The sequence below is a fragment of the Crinia signifera genome, chromosome 3 (assembly GCF_055691185.1).
Source record: "Crinia signifera chromosome 3, ASM5569118v1, whole genome shotgun sequence".
In the NCBI taxonomy this organism is placed as follows: domain Eukaryota; kingdom Metazoa; phylum Chordata; class Amphibia; order Anura; family Myobatrachidae; genus Crinia; species Crinia signifera.
In genome coordinates this window covers 207132612-207155611 of record NC_139219.1, presented here as the reverse complement: position 1 = coordinate 207155611, position 23000 = coordinate 207132612, and the positions used below count along the sequence as shown (strand labels likewise).

At 40.7% G+C, this 23000-nt stretch overlaps 1 protein-coding gene across 1 annotated transcript in view; it reads left to right on the top strand.

Annotated features, from left to right (window-relative positions):
- The window catches only part of MLIP (muscular LMNA interacting protein), a 106514-nt gene extending 91035 nt beyond the window's left edge, over positions 1-15479 (top strand). Inside the window, exons 12-13 of the mRNA XM_083174968.1 lie at positions 9295-9355; positions 12781-15479. Of these exons, the coding sequence (XP_083031094.1) occupies positions 9295-9321 (27 nt within the window). The 3' untranslated portion in view covers positions 9322-9355; positions 12781-15479. The remainder of the gene's footprint in view (positions 1-9294; positions 9356-12780) is intronic.
- The last annotated feature ends 7521 nt before the right edge of the window (positions 15480-23000 follow it).

The window sequence follows — 23000 nt, the reverse complement described above, 5'->3', positions numbered from 1 at the left end:
CCTTTTGGCTGCATGCAGAGGAAAACTGATACTATGGTGAGTAACCATCAAATTATTTTTCCTCTGTACGGGTGCTTGCGAGCGGATGTGTAAGTGTACACATCTGCTCACAGCGTAGGATTCGCATGGGATTTGGATGCCGGGGGAGGGTGTGCATTCGGCAGGGCGGCATTAACCTGCTTGCAAGGCTCTAACGCAGCCTAGCGAGCAGGTCTGAATTTCCCACTAGTCCACTCTATACGTTGCCCAGTGAAGCATCATGCATTTTACTATATTAATACATTAGTGTATTTATTAAATGCCCGAAAGGAATCCCAGTTAATGAGTTTTACTTCATGCTTTTACTGCAATATAGCTTTTAACTTAATTGCTTGGTCGAGCTGTTGCTTCTTTTTAATTAAAATTCTGTTGATGCCTCTAAATACAAATGTTAAATGTTACTGAGGAATATATAATCTCCCATCTCATCTTGTCCAATAGTATATTCTGCACATTCTATCTCCTGAAAGCCCTGCCTGGCAGTTTAATTACTGTTAAATAGTTACGCACCAAGATATATCTCTAGAAAGCCGCTGAAACATAGTAAATTAAAATGAACTTCAAATGGGAAAAACTTTCAATAGATTACAAAGATTATATAAGAAAAAATATCTACTAAAAATCTTTTAAACTTTTTTAACATTTTACCAATCTATGGGGTTTATTTATTAAAATGGAGATTCTATTGTTGATGGGATGTTTTCCAGAGCAACCAGTGACCATCTACAGTACTTCTAGACGATAATAGAAAGAATCTGATTGGTTCCTCATAGCAACTTCCCATCTTTAATAGAACTTCCATCATAGTAAATAGGTGGGTTATTCTAGTTCACTCTTTCTGACAAAATCCTTCTTAGATAGACAAAACCATGTGCACTGCAGGTGGGGAAGATGTAACTTGTGCAGAGAGAATTAGATTTGGGTGGGGTTTTACTTCAAAGTGAGATCTATATTGCAGTGTAAAAATAAAGCAGCCAGTATTTACCCTGCACGGAAACAAAATAACTCACCCAAATCTAATTCTCTCTGCACAAGTTACATCTGCCCCACCTGCAGTGCACATGGTTTTGTCCATCTAAGAAGGATTTTGTCAGAAAGAGTGAACTAGAATAAGGCCCTAAACCCCTATGATTCTGGAATGCAGCTTATCCTGTAAAAAATAAAATAACCATTCCTTGCCCTTGAAGATGTTCTGCAAAAGTGATCTGTCAACATACAGTAGAAATGGTCAACACATGAAAATGGTGACACGAGTTTTACATTTTCTTTGGTGTAAATTTGGACATTTCATCACGTGGACTCCAAATGAGTTTACAAAGTACACTCACATGGCTTGCTTCCCTTGCCATGCTCAAATGGATCAATCAAGTCCTTAGATAGAACTAGTATCGACAAGTTCAGTGTATTAGTTACATCTAAACAATAGAAAGGTTTCTGATGTTAGATGGTTATGAATGAGGCTTCCAGATGACAGGGCCCATGTGGTGAAACACGTTCTGATGGGCTTCAGCAGCTCCCCGCTGCAGGGGGAATGGTTAGTCCACTTCCCGACAAATCTTCAGTGTACCTGCTCATCTTACAGGTATCATCGCTCTTTTTCTACGTGTTGCTGTGAGACCCGCTGGCGGCGCATTTCAGCCCTGCACTGCACCAGCATCAGGGCTGATCTAACACCTCAGTCAGTCGGCGTCTCCAACACAAGCTCCTGCATTTTTTCTTCAGAATGCCGTTGTGTCACTTACATCTCCCGTCCGCTCATTCAAGATGGGAGGCAACAGTTAACACCAGAGCTCACCGTGCTCAACTCACTGACATATTCTTTCTATTTGTCTTTTTCCAATCATGTTGCATTGTTTAATTTTTTACATTAATTATATCATCCCACCCACCTATGATTTCTTTGCAATGCAATGACATCTAAATCAGAAGGTGTGCAGCATTCATATTATTATTGTGACTGTCAATCATTATAATGACTAATGTTGTTCTGTGATACTGTACATTGCCTTAGATATCCATTAACAATATTGTTTCATTTATGTTCCATTGCATGTAACCTCATTTTAATACATTTATCTCTTTTCTGGTAGCGCATTTCAGCCCTGCAGTGCCTTGGCATCAGGGCTGACCTAACACCACACAGAAGTGTCCTCTCACTTTCTTTCTATCATTGTGTCAATCTCTTCTCTCACCATCCGACGTTAGGCAGCAGAAAGAGTTTATTCTAACACCCTGTACTATCCTTTCCTTTTGGATACCTATCTACCTTTAGCCTAATTATTTAAATACTGATTATCTAACCACCTAAAGCTAAACACAATTAGCTCATTCATGACCAGCGGGAGGGTTTGCAATGTGTCAAATTAAGTATCTTTTAAACTAACATTAGAAACATTTATTTTGTTTAGATTTAACTAATACACTGAACTTGTCGATACTAGTTCTATTTAAGGACTTGATTGATCCCATTTGAGGATCTCAATAGGTCACATTATAGTGCCTTGCTCTATTATCTAAGAGCCTTATAGCAACACACTTACAATGTAAGCCATACAAATAATACCACTATCACTACTGTATAAATATCATTTACAATTATCCAGTAGTAATACTTTATTATAATCTACGTAAAAATTATTGTGTATGTCATTGAGCTATTCAGCCACCATATTTTTTATAAGATTTGGAATTAAAAGTTAAGTTTTATTGTATTCATTACTATTCATTGTGAAAAAGTGTGCCTACAAAAAAAATCTATTTTGTGAACGGATTGTCTGCCTCTTGCTGTCAACCAGTTTCTTTTGTGACTATCTGAGTATTCAGTTTCTGGGGGCACCTCCAACACTACTAAACTATCTCATATAACAGAGATTTATATTCCCACCAATGTTGGTTCAGTATAATTATCAAGCCTTATGTGTATACAGTATGTACTGTGTGGGATACCACTCCTCTCTGCTTCCCTTGCCATGCTTCAGTTCAGGGGTCATAGCATGGAGTTTCACCGATGATTTAGGCCACTACTCTGATCTCTGAAGAGAAAAGTGGAGGCCTATTATAAGCACATACAAGAGTGATGCAAATAGATTTGGAGGTTGCATTTTCAGAAGACTCTTGAGAGAGTAGTATGAAGGTCAGAGGGTTAAGAGGGCCTACCTCAGACCGCATGAAAATATTATTATGGAACCCAAAAATGTATTGTTCCTTCTCTGAGGGTATATTTACTAATGGTCAATGTTGGTCGATTATTTTAAATCAATCTCGATTGATGTTTTGCTTGCTGTGCTAGAACACACATTTACTAGCATTTAAAAATGAATATAAAAATTCAACTGTAAGTGTGTGTTTTAGCCCTGGTAGCTCAACATTGATAAAGATCAGCATTGACCATTAGTAAATATACCCCCTAGAATCCTAACTAGCACCGCATTAATTACATTCAAAATCTTTAAATTATGTTTTTGAAGTTTTGACTTTAATACATTTGACTTACTCTAGTTTGTTATTCCATTCAATGGATGATTGTTCATAATTTAGCATTATTCCGATATTGAAATTTTGATATGTAATATAAAATATATCGTTTTGTAAGTGTATAATGTGGATAATGATAAATCATTTTGAGGGGCATTCAAATTGCATGTTTTAATGTAGGTTACAAGGGGCCAGATTCTCTAAGCTTCAAAAGTGATAAAATGGAGAGTGATAAACAGCCAGCCAATCAGCTCCTGTCTGACATTTTTCAAACACAGTCTATGATATGGCAGGTAGGAGCTGATTGGCTGGCTGTTTATCACTCTACATTTTATCACTTTTGAAGCTTAGAGAATCTGGCCCAGTGTCTGATTAATATTTAACAATATTATATAGTAGTAGACCACAAATATAGGGAGGTTATATGAGGAAAACATTTAAAGGTCAAAGTCAAACCCTCAGTAGGGTTGCAAGAGGTTGGGCCAATCAATGATTAGAGAACCTGTTTATAATTCAAGGAATGTAGATAATATCAATATATTTTACAAATGCTTTGCATTTTAGACTGTATTTGTCTTTTTATTCTACCCTACAAATACAGTATTCATTTAAAAAAAACTAAAAACAAATATTAATTGTTAAGAGTTTACAAACATTGTTGTATGATTAATTCCCTTGAGTAATAAAATAGTATTACAAGTTGAGTATCCCTTATCCAAATTATTCTGAAAGCTATAGTTTCCAAACTGTACTTTTTTATTGTGCTAAAAGCACTACTGGGGACATCTGTAACAACACTACTGGGGACATGATATGTAACTAGCACTAATTATTTGCATAAAAAGGATTGTTTAGCATTTAAATTCATTGCCAGAGATAGTACACAAACTTTGTTTCATGTTTTGAAACCTTGTTTTATGCACAAATAAAATATATTTGTGTGTAATTCATGTGTTTGATGTGTTTGTACAACTTAAATGAAAAATACATAATTGAAATTGAAAAATATTCTGAAATACGGAATAATCGATTGTTTGATATACAGTATAGCCTAGGTAGAGTATTTCAATATTTGTTGTAACTACAGTAGATATAACATGGATTTTGGACAGTACAGTATTAATGGTAGTCACAAGTACTATTTTATTTAATTGCTTCGATATTTTCAGGGACCCTAGCTCTTTTATTCATTCACATATTGCCTTTATTTTTTTATTTTTATAAATATTTTTGAATGTTTGAAATAGTGTAATTGCGGATAGCAGTATGTAGTTAATGAAAATACAGAGGGTGCCAGAGATTGGGCGCTACTAATTGCTGCAAGTGGCCGTTCACCAATACAGCGCTACAATCGCTGTGAAAAAAAAACAATTTGGATATACAAAATATGGCAAATAGAGTCTCGCGCAACAAGTGTCCAACAGTCTCATATGTGCCACCAAATGGTGCATCCAAATGGTATCCCAAATGGTATCCAAGATAAGCCTGCAATCCGGTATCTGCTTTGTTCACCGCACTGAGCGCAGGCAGTCGGGGAGGTTGTGGTGGACAAAATTATCTGCCAAGGCCCTTACAGAGATCGGGGCCCAGGACAGCTGTACCCACAGCACCCACCTATTGGCGGCCCTGCTTGTGTGTCCTGTGACTGTCAGCTTATAGGTTCTTCTTAGTTCCACTCTATAATACCACTTTTACACCAGAATGCTGGGTAGGACCGGGGAAATTTAACATGGGAAATTGCCAGGGCATGCCCTGCCTCAGACCCCATTTACATTGCACTTCAATCCAGGTTATTCCCGGGTAATGCCCTTTTACACTGAAAACGGATCAGTCCTGCCTTTCCTTGCTGGTGTCATTAAAAAATGGCTTTTTGGTCTGTTGATGATGAGGTCATAACAAATGGAACATGGCACTCTTCAAGTTTTTTGCTTTATTATGCATTGGAGTCTTTATAGATGTAATGCATTCTCATAAAGAAAGATGAAGATGCATATGAATACAAATGTGTAACACACTGGGACACACTGTGTGACAGCCAGCGTGTCTTCCTGCAGATGAGGCTGTAAACTCACTGTGGAGAGTGCTTCCAGCACAGACTGTTGCACAGACTGTTGCTGTAGTGTAGGGTACAGGCTGCAAACAGCATCGTAACGCTGCTTCTGCTGCTGCGCTGCTCCATGTGCGGGTCTTCGGCAGATGACATAATCTGTTAGCCCGGATAATGACCATTTACACCACCCTGAGCCCCGGATAAGCCCCGTGTCCAACCCTGAACAATTGCCGGGTCAGATTCCCGGGGAACAGTACCCGCATTGTTATTTTTTCAGCCCATTTACACCACGCCCCGCCCGGACTAGAGAGGCAATATCCCTGGTCCAACCTCTGGTGTAAAAGGGGTATAAGTCTCATGTAAGTGAGGTCAGAAAGTGCTGGGGGGAGAGGCTGAGCCTGAGATACACAAAGTGATGGGGATAGACACGCTGGGCTGAGACACATACAGTGATAAGAGAGACAGACTGAGAGACACACAGTGCTGGGGGGGGGTGGGGGGGCAGGCTTTTGGTGGCATTGATAAACTTTTTTAAATGCATTTCATTGTGTGTATTGTTACATTGTGCCATTATGAGTAAAAAGGGGAACTCTGCTGCCATAATTTGAATATTGGAGACAACTGTGCTGCGTTAGATAAGTTGGTATTATTTTGTGGCCACGCCCCTTCATCATGAAGCCACTCCCCTATGTTTTTGGCTTGAGCACCTACCAGCAAAAACAGAAAATCAGCACCTATGCTCAGGAGTCGCCACATTACGCATAAGCAAGATTTCATAATACAGTGAGATCTGTATGCGAGCAAGCTGCACAAGTGTTATGTGTAATTATACCAGTGATGCAAAGCTCAGGTGTTTATTGCTTAGTAACTGGCAATCACACTTCACCATAGCCACTGGAACCATTGGAGAAATATCTAATTTCTCCATGGACTGCCTTGTAATACATTTCAGAAGAGCAGTAATAACCTTTTTCTGGAAAACCCCTAAAAAGAGTAGTTCTTGCGGCTTGATACATTTGCTCCTTAAACTACGTTGACTGTCATTAAACAACATTGAAAAGCCATATATATTGCAGTCAATAAACATGAGAGGAGAGATTTGTAAAGCTGTAATGTCCATGTCATTGTACTGAGGACAAATGGGAACTAAGCTGATGGATAGTCAGCCACTATTAGTCATGTAACCTATTCCTTTGGAAGAGTATTGTTGTCGTGTACCAGTCATTGCAAAAAAAAGCCTTTTTTCCCATTTTACGGACATCTTTAGTGTATTTATCTAGGTTTACTCTTTTCGGTACTCTTTACCTAGAAGGGCGGGCATTGAATGCACTAAAAAATCGGGTGCGATGCGACAGACGCGATGCCCGCGATTTCCCATAGGGAACAATGTTAAATGTCCCAATTGACCACCCGATTTTCCTGTTCAATGTCTCAATTGACCCGATTTTTCCATAGAGGCCAAATAGGCACCCGGAAGTGTGAAATGGCCCCCACAATTGTTAACGCCACCCCACGATCAACGTCAACCCGAAGCGTGAAGAGCACAGCGAGCCCGCGAGGGGCGGCGGTACGCGTCCTACGACCTTTTCATACCCCCACTATCCACGTCGGCGTGGAGTTGAGAATAGAAAGTGTGGTGAGCGCAGCGAGCCACCGAGCCCGAAGCGTGGCGAGCGGACGCGTATACCTTCACAGGTATACGCGTCCCCTCGAGGGCTTCACAGCTGTCCGCGTCCCCTCGCCACGCTTCGGGCTCGGTGGCTCGTTGCGCTCGCCACACTTTCTATTCTCAACACCACGGCGACGTGGATAGTGGGGTATGAAAAGGTTGTAGGACGCGTACCACCGCCCCTCGCGGGCTCGCTGCGCTCGCCACGCTTCGGGTACACGTTGATTGTGGGGTGGAGTTAACAATTGTGGGGGCCATTTCACACTTCAGGGTGCCTATTTGGCCTCTGTGGCCCATTTAACATTGTTTCCTTTGGAAAAATCGGGTCAATTGAGACATTGAACAGGAAAATCGGGTCAATTGGGACATTTAACATTGTTCTCTATGGGAAATCGCGGGCATCGCGTCGGTCGCATCGCACCCGATTTTTTAGTGCATTCAATGCCCGCGATGGCCGCGATTTTTTACTAACGATGCCCACGATCAAAATCGTGGGTGCCCTTCTAGGTAAAGAGTACCCTCTTTTCTTCCGTTTACTATTGTCCTGGTCATTCTTTTATCCTGTATATAAAGAAATTCCCTTATGTTATTCTTACAAAATGTTTATCTCTTGCCTCAGTTATACCAAGCATCAATAATGTTATGTACAAAAGAAGCAGTTTTACACAATCCCCAATACAACCAAACAGTTAAATGATTTTATGTCATGGAGATAGATTGATAAATAATTAAGTATATGTGTATACTGTATATGAAAACATGAAATGGTTTAAGACTCCATAATTAAGTGTTTGAATACAAAAAATGTAATTCCCTAAATTACTCCCTATCTATTACAATCAAATAAAACAATTGTTTTGCGATTACTAAAATGAAGATACATCCCATAATACCTCCTCACAGAAGAAGCAATTTAACCTACCCCCCCCCCCCCCCCCCCCCCCTAAAAAAAATAAAAAAAACCTTTGTTTGGGAGCAAGGGGTGCATAGGTAACATTGAAGCTGAAGGAAAGGGAGGTTGCATTTGGGAACTTGAGAAGTCAGATTTGAAAGGTGAGAATATTTGTCACAGTGTATGGGAGATCAGGTTCACTAAAAGATAAGGGTATGGGTTTTACCTTCTGTGATACTGTCCAAATAGTCTATTTCTTTTCATCAAATTAGTTGGTATTAAAGAAAGATTAAAGTCAAACTATTTTTGTTATCATCTAAATATATTTAAGGGGTGACTCTCCCTAGATTGTAATATACTGTACAATAACTTTTTAAAAAGCAATGACGTTTTTGAAGAATCTGAGATGGCATTAGTGTTCTGCACCTTGACATGATATTGGCTAGCTGGGGCATATTGGATATATGCCATCACACAAGAACAAATGATCATTGCTTCCACAAGTAAAACAGCATTTAAGAATATGGCTAGTCATATTGACAAATAACATGAAAAGAGACATATATACTCTGGCATCTCTCCATCTGCGAGAAGTACTAAGCCCTGAAAAGTGATGAAATGGCAAGTGATCAACCACCAACCAATCAGCTCCTATGTGTTATTTTTCAAACACAGCCTGTGACATAGCAGGTAGGAGCTGATTGGCTGGTGGTTTATCACTCTCCATTTTATCACTTTTCAAGCTTAGTACATCTGGCCCCATGTGAGAGTAATGTGGAGGTTACATACCAGGTTATGGAGCAGAAGCCAGGTGTGTAATCAGCAGCATATGTGATCTCCTGATATAAGTGTTTCCAGGGCAGAGTGCAAATGCTCTTGATGGATTGATTAGCTGCCCAAGCGATAGGCCGGGGTGCGGGCTAGAGTAGGAACCACTGGAGCATTTGCAAGAGTCTGTCTATGGTGTGAGTATTTGTATGCTGTTGTCTGTAACCACGCTTGCCTATGGAATTAATCTGGTATGCCGTGACCTGCTTGAAATAAAAAAAGAAAATAAATTTGAATTCCCGTGTCTGTGTTCCTTGTCACAATACATATATGTATAAGAGATGTTTTGCACAAAAAGTTATTTAATATTAAAACCTTCTCCTTTGTCTATTTGATTCCCAGGAAAAGCAGACAAGATACAATATGTGATATATTGCATAAAGGGAAAATGCATTACCTGGAGGTATGTCTGATTGTATTTATTGTACCAAGTTGAGAGTATGTATTGCTGTATTTTCAATTAATGTTCTTCTAGTCACCATGGTAGTAATGTTTCTGGTTATTTTTTGTTTTGTTTTGCTTTGTTATCTAGGTTTATAATGTAATATTAGTGTTCAGGGCTGCCACCAAAAATTGTGGGTCACTGGGACTGACAAAATAGACAGGGTCCCTCCGCAAATGACCGGAGTGTCTAATGAGACCTCCATTGTCTGCTTCAAGCGAAAAGTGAACTTTGTTTATGACAAATGATACTTCAAAGACTGAAGTCCCAGATGCAATTTCTGTTTGGGACTGGAGTCCGTGCAGTCCCCCCTCCAGCTCTGTTACTGTCAATGACATGCTTTCTTACACTTACAGGGTATAAGGGACATTCAATTTGGAAATGGAAAAATAATTTGTGCTGCGGATTCTAAAATGATATAATAACACTTCAAGTTTATCAAACCAGGAACACAATGCATGGTAGCTTTGTGTGGTGAAGGTTACAATATATACTTTTGTGGTTGGAAAAACTTTTCACAAATGTCATCCAAAAGAAGTTTGGTAAATGTATTCAGATTTAGAAAAGAGCAAGGCAAGAGGAATTAATCGGATGGCCTCAGTTATGAATAATTCATCAGATCACAAGGTGACAGGGACAGTCTAGAGTAAGCTGTGACAAGAAAGTACTCTGCAAAATCTATATTAAACACTTGCAAACTGAAACAAAAACAAGGAAGCAGTGATAGCAGGGGAAACACAGCTAGGAGCCACAAAGAGACATATAGGGGTATATTCAATGTTTTTTTGCGAGCTATGACGGCATGCAGTGCGGATAGCTTGCTGTCACAGCTCGCGGGCCAGTATTCAACTGACCCCCCCTGCACACACCTTTTCTCTCTTGCTAGGGTTTTGTAGCGACATGGAAATGGCGTGTGCGCCCGCTAAAACAGCAAGGCTTATGGCTGAATGCAGTGGGCTCCCTGCATTAGATGCGAGCCTCGTTGTTTGGGGGAATCATCGCTGACCTCTGACTTTAGGGATTCCCCCAAATGTAGAATAGGTTGAGGGACTGGTGTGGGGGTCGGATGCATTGAATATGGCCCACAGTGTTTTCTATAGAAACATACTAAACTAATGTTATTGATTGCACACACCAGAGAAATGCAAGATTTGAATATAAATGGCAATTTTCTATACTAATGGCATAGTTATACGGCCTTTCTACGAAATGCAACCTGTGAGAAGTGCATGATATTGTGAGGAAACCATACTGGACCTCAAAACTGAGATAGCAGAAGGCTGTTAGTGACCATGAGAAAAGTCCTGGAGGTTTATAAAATGTGTCAGATGGCGGATGACGGCCATTTTTATTAATGGGGAAAATGATAACAGCAAGGGGTATTTGCCAAACTCAAGTCTTTTCAGCACTTTGAGGTACAGAACATCATTTATAAAGGGACCTTTCATTGTTTTAATACTGTTTTAAAAAAAGTTGAAATAAACACTACGGTATTACTGTAGTTCTCATTTTCAAGATGAAAAACCTCTTTGCAATTAATACAACCCCTTGGCATACCTGTACCACATTTAGCATTTCAGATAAATCCACCTAAAAACATGTATTGATTAAATTCTTTTATTTAAACCCCTCGATGAATGATTATTCATTAGGAGTGGTATAGTACCAGAGGTTTTACACTGAGTCCTAACCGGGTGCCGGACGGGTTCCCGATAGTCGGGATCCCGACAGTCATTTTCCCGACGTCGGGATCCCAACTGTCAAAATGCCGACAGCCGGGTGCCCGACGGACACCCGCTATTTTCCCTCGTGGGGGTCCACGACCCCCATAGAGGGAGAATAGAATAGGTGGCTCGCGTAGCGAGCCACCGTGCCCCCAGCGTGGCGAGCGCAGCGAGCCCGCAAGGGGCTTTTTTGCGCTCGCCATGCTGTCTGACTCCGGGCAGTCGGGATCCCGACGTCGGGATAATGACTGTCGGGATCCCGACTGTCGGAGTCCCATACCACACCCGTCCTAACCTCCCCTTAAAACCATGGTGTCAAACTCATGGCCCTCTAGTTGTAATGGAACTACGCATCCCAACATGCCCTGCCACAATTTTAGCAATCCATTATATAAAATCTGGGGCAGGGCATGCTGGGATGTGTAGTTCCACAACAGCTGGAGGGCCATGAGCTTGACACCACTGCCTTAAAAAATATTTACATTGGTAGGAAATAAGTAATTTACTTGTCACTGATGCGCTGCTGCTATTATTGTGTAAGCATGTTGGTGACATGGTTATGTCATCATCTTCCACTTGTCCCCACTGTAGAGTCCTGCACATGGGAAAAGTTAAGGGGGAGCACCATCGCTACTGATGTACATAGCATTCATTCACAGTGCAAGGAACACCCAGAATCTGGGTCGGGCATTTCTCCTCAGCAATACAAATTTGGGGGGGTTCTTCCAGTAAGGCTCCACTCCCTTTTGCAAAAAAAAAAGGTGCTACCAAGGTAGCGTGAGCAGGCGCTACCAGAGGTGCTTTGTAGTAGGATTGTCAGTCCCACAAGAAAAAACTAAAGTAGACAGAAAAGTGGCGCCTGTTGGATGAAAAAAGACCAATGGATTTATTAACAATAATTATAGGTCATATCACATTTAAACAAGAAACACATATACAAATACATATTGGTAGAATTGAAAAGGTAGGTAAATTAAGAGTATAGGATGAGTAAAACACTGTGTACATAGGACCTAGACCATAAATTTGCCGGGGGAATGATATGTCCCGTCTTTGGCTGGTAGTCTGTTTGGAGATATATGGTGGGGAAAACAGTTTATAGTATTTGATTTGCTCACTGGACTTCTATTTACCCAGCGCCGCTAGAGGATGGCAATCCCTTAGGATAGCATTGCAGCAGTCCTCCTCAAGATTTTGCAGCGATATATCTGGTTGATGTTTGTAATCCAAAGTGAGTCAGAACAGTAGGTGTTCTCTCCACACCATCTGGCTAGTAGAGAGCCAAAGTCAGCCACAGTGAGGTTGATAACAGGAACAGCATTTTAAAGAGATCCCCAAATCCTTGCAAGAGGCAAATATAGCATATAGGTGCTGGTGTAAAAGTGGTATTAATGGCACAGAAACACCACTATTCCAATATGCATTGTTTGCAAATCTTTGTCCTAGCCTGATTTTACTGTATATATGTATTGATTTGTAGATACAAAATAACATGTTATGTGTTATCTTTAATTTGTATCCTTATCCCCCAAAAAAATAGAATCATGCAAAATCATAATATTCCATGCTAAATCAAAATATCACGGTATGTTTAATGTGCAGGTCATACACGTTCATTTTTCATTGACATGCTAATTGAAAGCGTAACTAAATGTCTTGCAGGATGAAGATACCAGGGAAATTGAAAGGTCTTCTGGATTGTACATTGCTGTCCTGCATGCCCATCCTAATCCATGGGAATATCAAGTTTAAAGTTCCCTTGGTTGTAACATGAGATGTCAAAGCATTCTAGCTATGTATTTATTTAAAAATATATTCTTGTGCATATGTATGTATAGATGTTGTAATTAATTATATTTAGATGTGTAATTTAATAGCACAAATGTTTAAGCAGTTAATAATGATTACAACTGCAAAGAAATGTAATTCAGAATTAAAGGGGACATACTGTACTGTAAAATAATAAATAATGACCTTAATAGATCAAGGATTGCCAGGCCAAATATTCCGAATACTCTATTACTAATGTGAAGCATCTTATTTTCATCATTGCTTTATTATTGATTCTAATACACCTTGCGTGTCTAATTGCTTCTATGAAAGTACTGGACAAAAACATAAAAAAAATCATCAATACAAAGCAGCTTAATAACATAGGTCAAATTTAGGTTACATGACCGATAAGGCCACAGTATTGTTACCCTCAATGTCATAGAGTATTAAAGCACTGGTTGACCATACATGCCTTGTAGATGGGGTTATTGTCACCATGTAAGACATCCATCCCATCCAGAAAATAAACACTCCAATACCTGAAAATAAGAACAACATTCTGCACCATTACAGAGTGACTGAAGCTGCCCATATATTCTACAGAAGATTCGCAGCCGAAGCCAGAATTGTTACACATGAATTATTAGTTAGATTAATGACTTGACGGAAATCATTTTCTTTAAATATGCTTGTTGTTACTCTTATACCTGATGTCTCCTATTTTAGTGTCCTACCTGTATGAAGCCCGAATTATCAAAATGATAAAAGTCATATGCACAAAGAGTAGTTTGTGGTTTTGGCAATGAGCTTATGCTGACTTGGCATGCACTAATATTGTGAGTAGTTGGCAATAGCAACATTACTGTAAAAAGACTGTAGGGCAGTGTATTAAGTATTTTCATATTGTTTAGGGGATTTTGTTATGGTGCAGTGCTAGGTTTAGGATGCCAGCTGTCAGTCAGCCTGTCAGACCTCCCACTGCCAGCTATGGATAATTAGCCCAGCTCCAACTGCTGCATTTGTGTGCTGGGCTTGATCCTAATTGGCCTGTCACCTTCTCCCTGGGTGCATTAGTCCACAGTTTCTCCCTGGGTGCATTAGTCCACAGTGGGGGAGGTCTGCAAAGTGAAGGGGCATAGGTAGCGGGGGAAGGGCCTGGTGCCAATGCTGGGTGATACATATTAATAGACTGTGTGCAGTGGGGAGGGCCAGAACCACCACTGGAAGCCAGATCCCTGCGCAGCACTGATGGAGTGGAGAAGGGATGACTGCAGAGTATGTGGGCAGGGTGAAGGAGAAGGGCTGCTCTATGAGCATTGTGATGAAGCAAGTATGCAGGGCATAAAGTGAACAGCAACAGGTCAGTGCTCTTATCACAGTGTCTGCCTTTTCAAGCTCTGTGCCTCCACCATTACTGACCCCCCAATCCCAGTGTCTCATCCTTCCAGCCATGTGTTCCCTCTTCACACCTCTATGTCCCTGCCTTCCTGCCCAGTGACCACCTTACACAAAGTATCTCCCCATCAAGCCCAGTGTCCCCCACTATCTGACTGACTCCTCTATCTTCTGCTGACCTACTGTAGTAGCTCCCCTTTTCCCTCCCCAACAACCCAAATCTCTCACTTTCTGAATCTCTCATCCTATTAAATTTCACCTTCTGGGTTTTACAACCAGAGCTTCTGATCATGTTTATTCTCAATATTGAAAAATAAAAATGAATACACTTCTTGGTAGAATAAAGTAAATAAAAAAAGTAAATCCCTGATTCTTAATGGTAAAAAAAATAAACATGCATTGCATTTACAATTCTTTATTTATTTACTGTTTCTTATATAGCACAGCGGATTCTGTTGCGCTTAACCAACTGGGTAGAAATGGACAGACATTGTGGTAGGAGGGCCCTGCTGCAAGATTACAATCCATAGGGACATAGAAGGGAAACACAAGGACAGGCACCAGTAATAGCATAGCAGTCCCACCATGTTACAAGTCCAGAAGAAAAGCTATACGTGCCTCAGAGGGTTATGCGTGTGGAACTTAAATATGATAGGCTTGCCTGAAGAGGTGAGTTAGTTTTCAGGGAACACTTGAAAGTTTGGAGGCTAGTAGAGAGTCTTATTGTATCAGACAGTATTATACTGCAACATTGCCTTGTATAACATGTTACTATAATTCTATAACATTATAATATGAATTAAAAATAGATACATGGATTTATGTGTTTGATACTGGATTAAAAGGGACAGTAGTATTAAATATAAAACATGTCTGGTTTTGAATTTAATATTATTGGCCCTTTAAAATCAAGCAGTTGAAACTGCAGAAGATTCAGCAGATTTGAAAAGCACCACTTAGTTTAAACACCATTTGTTATACCTGAAAATGTACAGCCTAACACTTTCCAATATAATTTGTTGCAAACCCATATCCAGGCATTCATTTGAAGCAATTTTATTTAATTTGCTACATATCCATGTTATGATTGACCCTATAATAATATCTGTTAGTAATAAAATGTTGTGACAATAACCTGCTACCCGATGCATATGCCAGTTATTTTATCCTGACATCGTACAGTAACTCAATCATTCTTGGCCATTTAATGCTTTGTAATGTTCTATTACAGCTTGTCATGTACTCCATCACATTTAATAAATCAAAAATGCAATCTAATTGCTTGTGTTGAACCAATACAGAAATGTAAGAGGCAGATTGGTCATACATATACTGATAATAAATGAGTGGTAATTGATTCAATTAATGTATTAATCCTTAAAAGAGCTAAACTGTCCAGCCAATCAGTTCCTAACTGTCATTTTCCAAACACAGTCTATAACATCGCAGTTATATACTGAGGGGCTGGACAGTTATCACCCTCGTGTTTATCTTTTATTAAGGATTAAGACATCTGTCACACAATCTGCAACATGACAGTTAGGAGCCAGTCAGCTTATTCTTTATTTCTCTCCACGCTATCTCTCCCCAAGGCTTAGCATATATTTCCTCTTTACAATATAACAGTTTCTTCCTTCATTTCTTTGCTACCATGACAATCATGGCAGGCTTGCAGTACACATGAACAAACAAAAAAAAACTTTACAGAGATTTAGGTGTAGATTTACTTACACTATGCGATTTGGGACCAATTTCACCCGAATCCAGTGGATCAGGCTGAAAAATCGTGTGAAATTGGCCCAAATCGCACATGTATGACATCCGATCTGTGGTCCCATGTACATCTGTGGTCCCATACAAAAAACTGGTTTGTCACTAATTGGATTAGAGAGCTCTCTTTGCCAATCAGCAGCCTCCCTTTTTTTTTTTTTTTTTTTTTTTTTTTAATTCTCCTGTCCCCTGCCTGCAGCTCCCCTGGAGTAGTATTACATGCAAAAAAAAAAAAAAACAACACATGGATTTATCGCATGTAAAACTGTTTTAGTTGGGTGGGTAGGATGGGATGGTTTAGTTTTGACTTCTCCTATAGTCCATAGTCAGGGGCGGATTGGGGACCAAAAGTGGCCCTGGAAAATTTCTGGAAGTGGCCTCATGTGGTCAGCACCAAATGTGATGTCAGCGCGGGGAGCATCTGGCTTCCAGTGATCGTCGGTGCTGGTGACGGTGCTGCTGGGGTACTTTCCTGTCAATGCCCGGAGCTTCTGCTCCGCACGCAGCCTGCTGAGAGCTCGCCATCTCACCGCTACCCATTCTAAGGAGCAAACACTTACCTGCCACACTTCTTGCACTGCAGCCCCTGGCACACCCCGCTTCTGAGCCGCATCTCCGGCCCGTCCTGCGGGTGGTGCCGCCTCTTGTCAGATAAAGCTGGTGACCTGTCCTCCAGCACTGGCCAGGGAGAGGCTGAGCCCGCTACCACACCACTCTCTGCACTGGTAAGGACCCCCTTATAAACCCATATACCAGCCACATACACACCCCTTATATACCCATATATCTGCCTATATACCCCTGATACCTGCCACATATATACATACCCCGTATATACCCATATACCTGCCTATATACCCCTTATACCTGCCACATATTTACACACCACTTATATACCCATATACCTGCCTATATACCCCTTATACCCATATACCTGCCACATATATACCCCACTTATACCCATGTAGCTGCCCATAAACCATACTCATATACCTGCCAAATATATACCCCGCTTATCCCCATATATCTGCCTATATACCCCACTTATACCCATATACCTGCCTATATAGTCCTTATACCCCTATAGTTGCCACATATATAGCCCCCTTATACCCATACACCCGCCTATATACCATGCAGTGCTATACCTACCCTTATTCCCATACACCTGCCACATATCCACCTGTGGAAACATCACACCCACCCCTCCCGCAGTATTTCCCCACCGCCACTCACACTCAAACTATATTCCACACAATAAATGCTGTCACAGGTTAAGAGGATGGAGCCCCTTAAGACGGTGTGAAGAGCGCCCGTAGGGCGCAATGAATCACCTAGTGTATATATATATATATATATATATATATATATACTCCAAACTCTGGCACTCGCTATAATCGGGAAACGTCCCTGTTGCCTTCCGTTCAGTGTAGGTTAAAACGCCCACAGATAAGTAGATGACGAGCTACGGCGGCACTCAGGTATGAATAAAGACACATGACACATGCCACTTAAATGCCAACGTTTCAATGTGCAGAAATCACATTTTCCTCAGGGCAGTACAAAATACATAAAAATACAAACTCACCATTTATAGCAGTGCACCCTCACCATAGCCGTCCGTCACGCAAGGGCCCCGGCAGCCGCCCGCCGACGTAAGCGCTTGGAGATGACGTCATCTCTGTGTGCTCCCATCACCATAGTAACAAAAATACACTGTCAACATTAAGCATAGTACGGGGTTACAATATGAACAAAAAATAACATGAAAAAGGATCGTAAATACAAGAATACAACACGGGCATATAAGAGCATGATTTATAGAAAACAATTTAAACCCATAGTTTCATTTAAGCCACGCGGGCTAAGGGTATCTAACAAAAAAATCCACCTAGCTTCACGCTGCAAAAGCAGCTTGGACCTATTACCGCCTCTAGTCAGCGGAGGAATGTGGTCAATTATCATGTGTTTCAATGCTGTGGGAGAATGTCCCATAACAGCATAATGACGGGCGACCGGCTGTTCACTGTTGCCTTTGAGAACTGCCGATCTGATGGCTTGTCGATGTTGTGCCATCCTAATCTTGAATTCACAGTCTGTTTTCCCTACATAATATTTCCCGCAGGGACAAACCAAAACGTATACAACGAACTTTGAGCTACAAGTGAGCCTAAAATTAATCTTAAAGGTTTTAGACAAAGAGGGATGTTTAATGACAGTACCTGTCCACATGTACCCACAAGTGGTACAGCCTGTACATTTAACACAACCCACTTTAGGCTTACCCAAAAAAGTGTCAGACAACTGATTACCCATAGCAGAAATGTCATTATGAACGAGCATGTCGCGAAGATTTTTTCCTCGAGAGTAGCAAGTCATAATTTTTTTATTGCTAAGGGAGGGCAACTCTCTATCAGTAGTAATGATAGGCCAGTTAGTTTTGACTGCCCTGCGAGCAATATCGCTGGCAGTATTATATCGATTGGGCCAAATGACAGTGTCTGGTAGGGTTTTTTTATTATGTTTAAGAAGGGTTCGCTCACGGGGTATACTCAACACTCTCTTTTTAGTTTCTAATAGACTTTTAAGGTCGTATCCACGCTCCACAAATTTAGAAATCATCAGATCCATCTGGATTTCAAGATCCCGTGGATCACTACAGATCCTTCTCACTCTAAGTAGCTGGGAGTAAGGTAGACCTCTAGTAACTGATCGCGGGTGAAAGCTCTTAGGGGACAGTACCATATTACGATCAGTGGGTTTGACAAATAAGGATGTTTGAAGCTTACATCCCACTTTGCTGATACGTACATCCAAGAAATCAATCTGGGTATCTGAGATGTTGCAGGTCAGCTTAACCGGACTGTCACTTAAGTTATGCAAGTCAATAATGGACAACAGATTATCCTTGGTACCCCGCCAAATCAGGATCATGTCATCGATATACCTTGCATAATAGATCACCTGTTTGGCAATAGCCTCATTAGTGAAAAAAATGTCCTTTTCGACAGAGATCATAAACGCGTTGGCATACGATGGGGCCACTGAGGACCCCATCGCACACCCCGCTGTCTGGAGAAAGAACTGTTTGTTGTAGAAGAAATAGTTTTTGGTCAAAACCATTTCAAGTAATTCACAAAAAAAATTAATGTCAGGCCCATTATAGAACAAATTATCAGTAATCAATTGCTTAGTAGCTGCTATCCCCATAGAATGGGGGATGCAGGTATACAGCGACGTCACATCAATACTGCAAAGTAAACAGTCAGGAGGTAAGTTGGTAAATTGCTGTAAAGACTGTAATAACATGGTAGTATCTTGTAGGACAAATGCAGAATTTTGAATAACCGGCTGTAAATAAGCATCAAGGTACATAGAGACTGGTTGAAAAATAGACCCCCTGGCAGAGATGATGGGTCTACCAGGGGGATTATCCAGTCTCTTATGTACCTTGGGCAACGTGTATAGAATGGGTCTGACAGGGTGATCACAGGTTAAAGCTTTTTTAATAGTGTTAGAAAAAATACCGTTAGACACGGCGTGCAGCAAATAGACATCAAGATCTCTCTTAAATGAAATAGTGGGGTCAGAAGGCAAAGGCTTATAGGTGGCAACATCAGACAATTGGCGGTCAATCTCTGCTTTATAAGCAACCAAGTCCTGGACTACAATTGAACCGCCCTTGTCCGCAGACCTAATAACAATGTCCTCACGTTCACTGAGACATTTGAGGGCATCACGTTCAGATTTAGTGAGATTAGGATAAAGATTGGAAGGATTGAGTCCAATCCTTCCAATCTTTATCCTAATCTCACTAAATCTGAACTTTATCTGAACACTAAATCACACCTTCACCTCCCTACATAGCACTTATGTGCTTCTTATTTAACACTTACTAACTTTCATTTGTGTGCTGCCCTGGAGTAGTCAGCCTGTGTCGGCATGTTGGGGGCCCACACCCCAGACCCATACCCAGTGTTAGGGACCCCCAGTGACAGAGACGCCTTGACGTACGGCCTGGGGGCTTAACCCTATATCTGCAGATATATGCAACCAAGATCTCTGTATTATCTGATTATTATATGTATATTTCTCATTCAGTGTGCAATAGGGATACAAACTGTTTTTTTTCCTAACCAGATTTACCCCGCCCTGTTGGCACCTGAATGACAGACCTCTGATTGAGCAGCTTGCCATAAAAGTGTTGTGCAGTTGAGAGGCACAGATGGGTCAGCATTAGGAGGGATTGCTGACACCTGAGTGCCATTGGAGAAGCCAGGGGTATCTCCAGGTAAGCTGGCTCTCAGATGTTGTAAGCCATTATCATGTGGCCTTACACTGGGCTATTAGGCCCATAAATTTGATATTGTGCATGGGATGGGTTTGGGAGTGTGGTTCCCCCTTTGTTGGTATGGCTGGTCTGCTCCAGGGTAGCACACCCTAACACTTTATTAACATTTATGTTTTTCCCTATCACATTGTATGTATTATTTTAATCACACCTTCACCTCCCTACATAGCACTTATGTGCTTCTTATTTAACACTTACTAACTTTCATTTGTGTGCTGCCCTGGAGTAGTCAGCCTGTGTCGGCATGTTGGGGGCCCACACCCCAGACCCATACCCAGTGTTAGGGACCCCCAGTGACAGAGACGCCTTGACGTACGGCCTGGGGGCTTAACCCTATATCTGCAGATATATGCAACCAAGATCTCTGTATTATCTGATTATTATATGTATATTTCTCATTCAGTGTGCAATAGGGATACAAACTGTTTTTTTTCCTAACCAGATTTACCCCGCCCTGTTGGCACCTGAATGACAGACCTCTGATTGAGCAGCTTGCCATAAAAGTGTTGTGTTGTTGTGGAAGGCACCTCCTCGATACCACTGGATGTACCAAGTGCCGGTCGTCACCCCCCCCCCATATATATATATATATATATATATATATATATATATATATATATATATATATATATAAAACGCTGGAGTATATGAGTACAAAGTTTTACACAAGCCCATCAGGTCTGCTTATTTATTAATATCAAATTCCTTAAAAAAAAATATATGTATATATATATATATATTTTTTTTCATTTGTTTCCAACTTGAAAACAGTTAGTCATTAAACTGAAAGGTTGTTGACTGCATATTCAACTCATCATTATTTGGGTGCCGCACCTCCAACATCTGCATATTTTCACTTTTGTGAGGGCACCGGAGCAAGTTTCTTGTGGTTGCTGGGAGTGCCCGACAGCTGCCATACATATATACACATATATGTATATATGTATATATAACAGCGGAATCAAAACAGCGGCACTACACGGTGTTTATAAGGCACATTTTAGTGCAAGGAACCAATGTTTTGGAGCCTATTTACCCCTTTGTCAAGGTGCCGTCACCTACCTACTTGGACTGGAGGGCACCCGCGGGAGAGTGCCGGACTTACAAGCGTTATATTAGTGCTGGGCAACGATTACAGTTTTGAATTGTGATTAATCGCGTAAAATTTTTGCGATTACCCACATTGTTAGGCACATACTGTAAGTGCCGCTTACCTACGTTACCTAAGTGCCGCTTACCTACGTTACCTCATTGCCAAGGGGGATTGAATGCTCGTTGCCAGGGAGGATTACATGCTTCAGGGGAAGATCTTTTAACTGCAGGGGGATTGGCGCCACGTCTCTGACGGCATTAGAGACCCTGCACCCCTCCAAAGATTTTTAGAGAGGTTTTTATTCCGCACTGAAAGTTCCTTTTTGTTCGTCTTTGCATATTTTATCTTCTATTTCTTCATCATTTAGTCATTCTTTTGTGTGATTATTCTCACTTTATTTGTTCAAAAAAAGGGAAGAAAAACGCGGTGCTACCTATCTCTAATGTAATAAGTTTATATCGGAGAAACAGAAATAGTAGAGATATCAGCGGTGCACTCTTGAAGATATTTATGCTGGACGTCCAACTGATAGTTACTTGTTCTTAAAATTGAACTTTTATTCAAAGATTCATTTAAAAAGAGGTGTACTGTTTACACACTCTTAAAGAAACGATAGTACAAGTGTGCAAAATAGTTTAAGAAAAAGTGATTCAAATTGTGATGTGGATGCTTAAATTGAGAGCGTTTTATGAGTTACATGTGTGATTTTTTCATATATGGGGATATTTTTCTTAGCTCTTATTGTATATTTACCACACCTTATTTATCTTGACTGAGTTCTTGTATTTTTCAGCAGATAATAAAGCATGGTACTTGTGTAATATCTGGACACCCGGTTATTTGAATGTATGCCTTAACTTAAGCCATACAATCAGATGCGATGCGATTTTCCGGTAAAATCGCGTCGATCGCATCGCGACCAAATCGCATGCGATGGACGCAATTTTCCATAGGATTCAATGTTAAAATGTTCCTGTTCATTTCCCCACTATCCAAGTGGGCATAGAGTTGATTTTATATAGCGTGGCAAGCACAGCGAGCCACCGAGCCCGAAGCGTGGCGAGGGGACGCGGATAACTTAAAATGTATTCCATGTCACCTCGCTGCGCTCGCCACGATTCGAGCTCGGTGGTTCGCCACACTATATAAAATCAATTCTATGCCCACTTGGATAGTGAGGAAATGAACAGGACCATTTTAACATTGAATCCTATGGAAAATCGTGTAGATCGCATCGAATGCGATTTGGTTGCATGCAATGCGATGCAATTTTTTCCGACCCGATCTCAAAATCGGGCGTCCAGTTATTACACAAGTACCTAAAGCACTACTACATTTGCTGGTGTTTCTATGTTATTTCTTCTGCACCTATTTGTTGGAACAGACTATTATTTTATTCAGTTACAATGTCACACTTTAGTTTCTATGACCAACTTTGTTGTGAATATATGGATACAATTTTTTCTTTCTAGTCTGTATATTTTACAATAGGCTGGGATG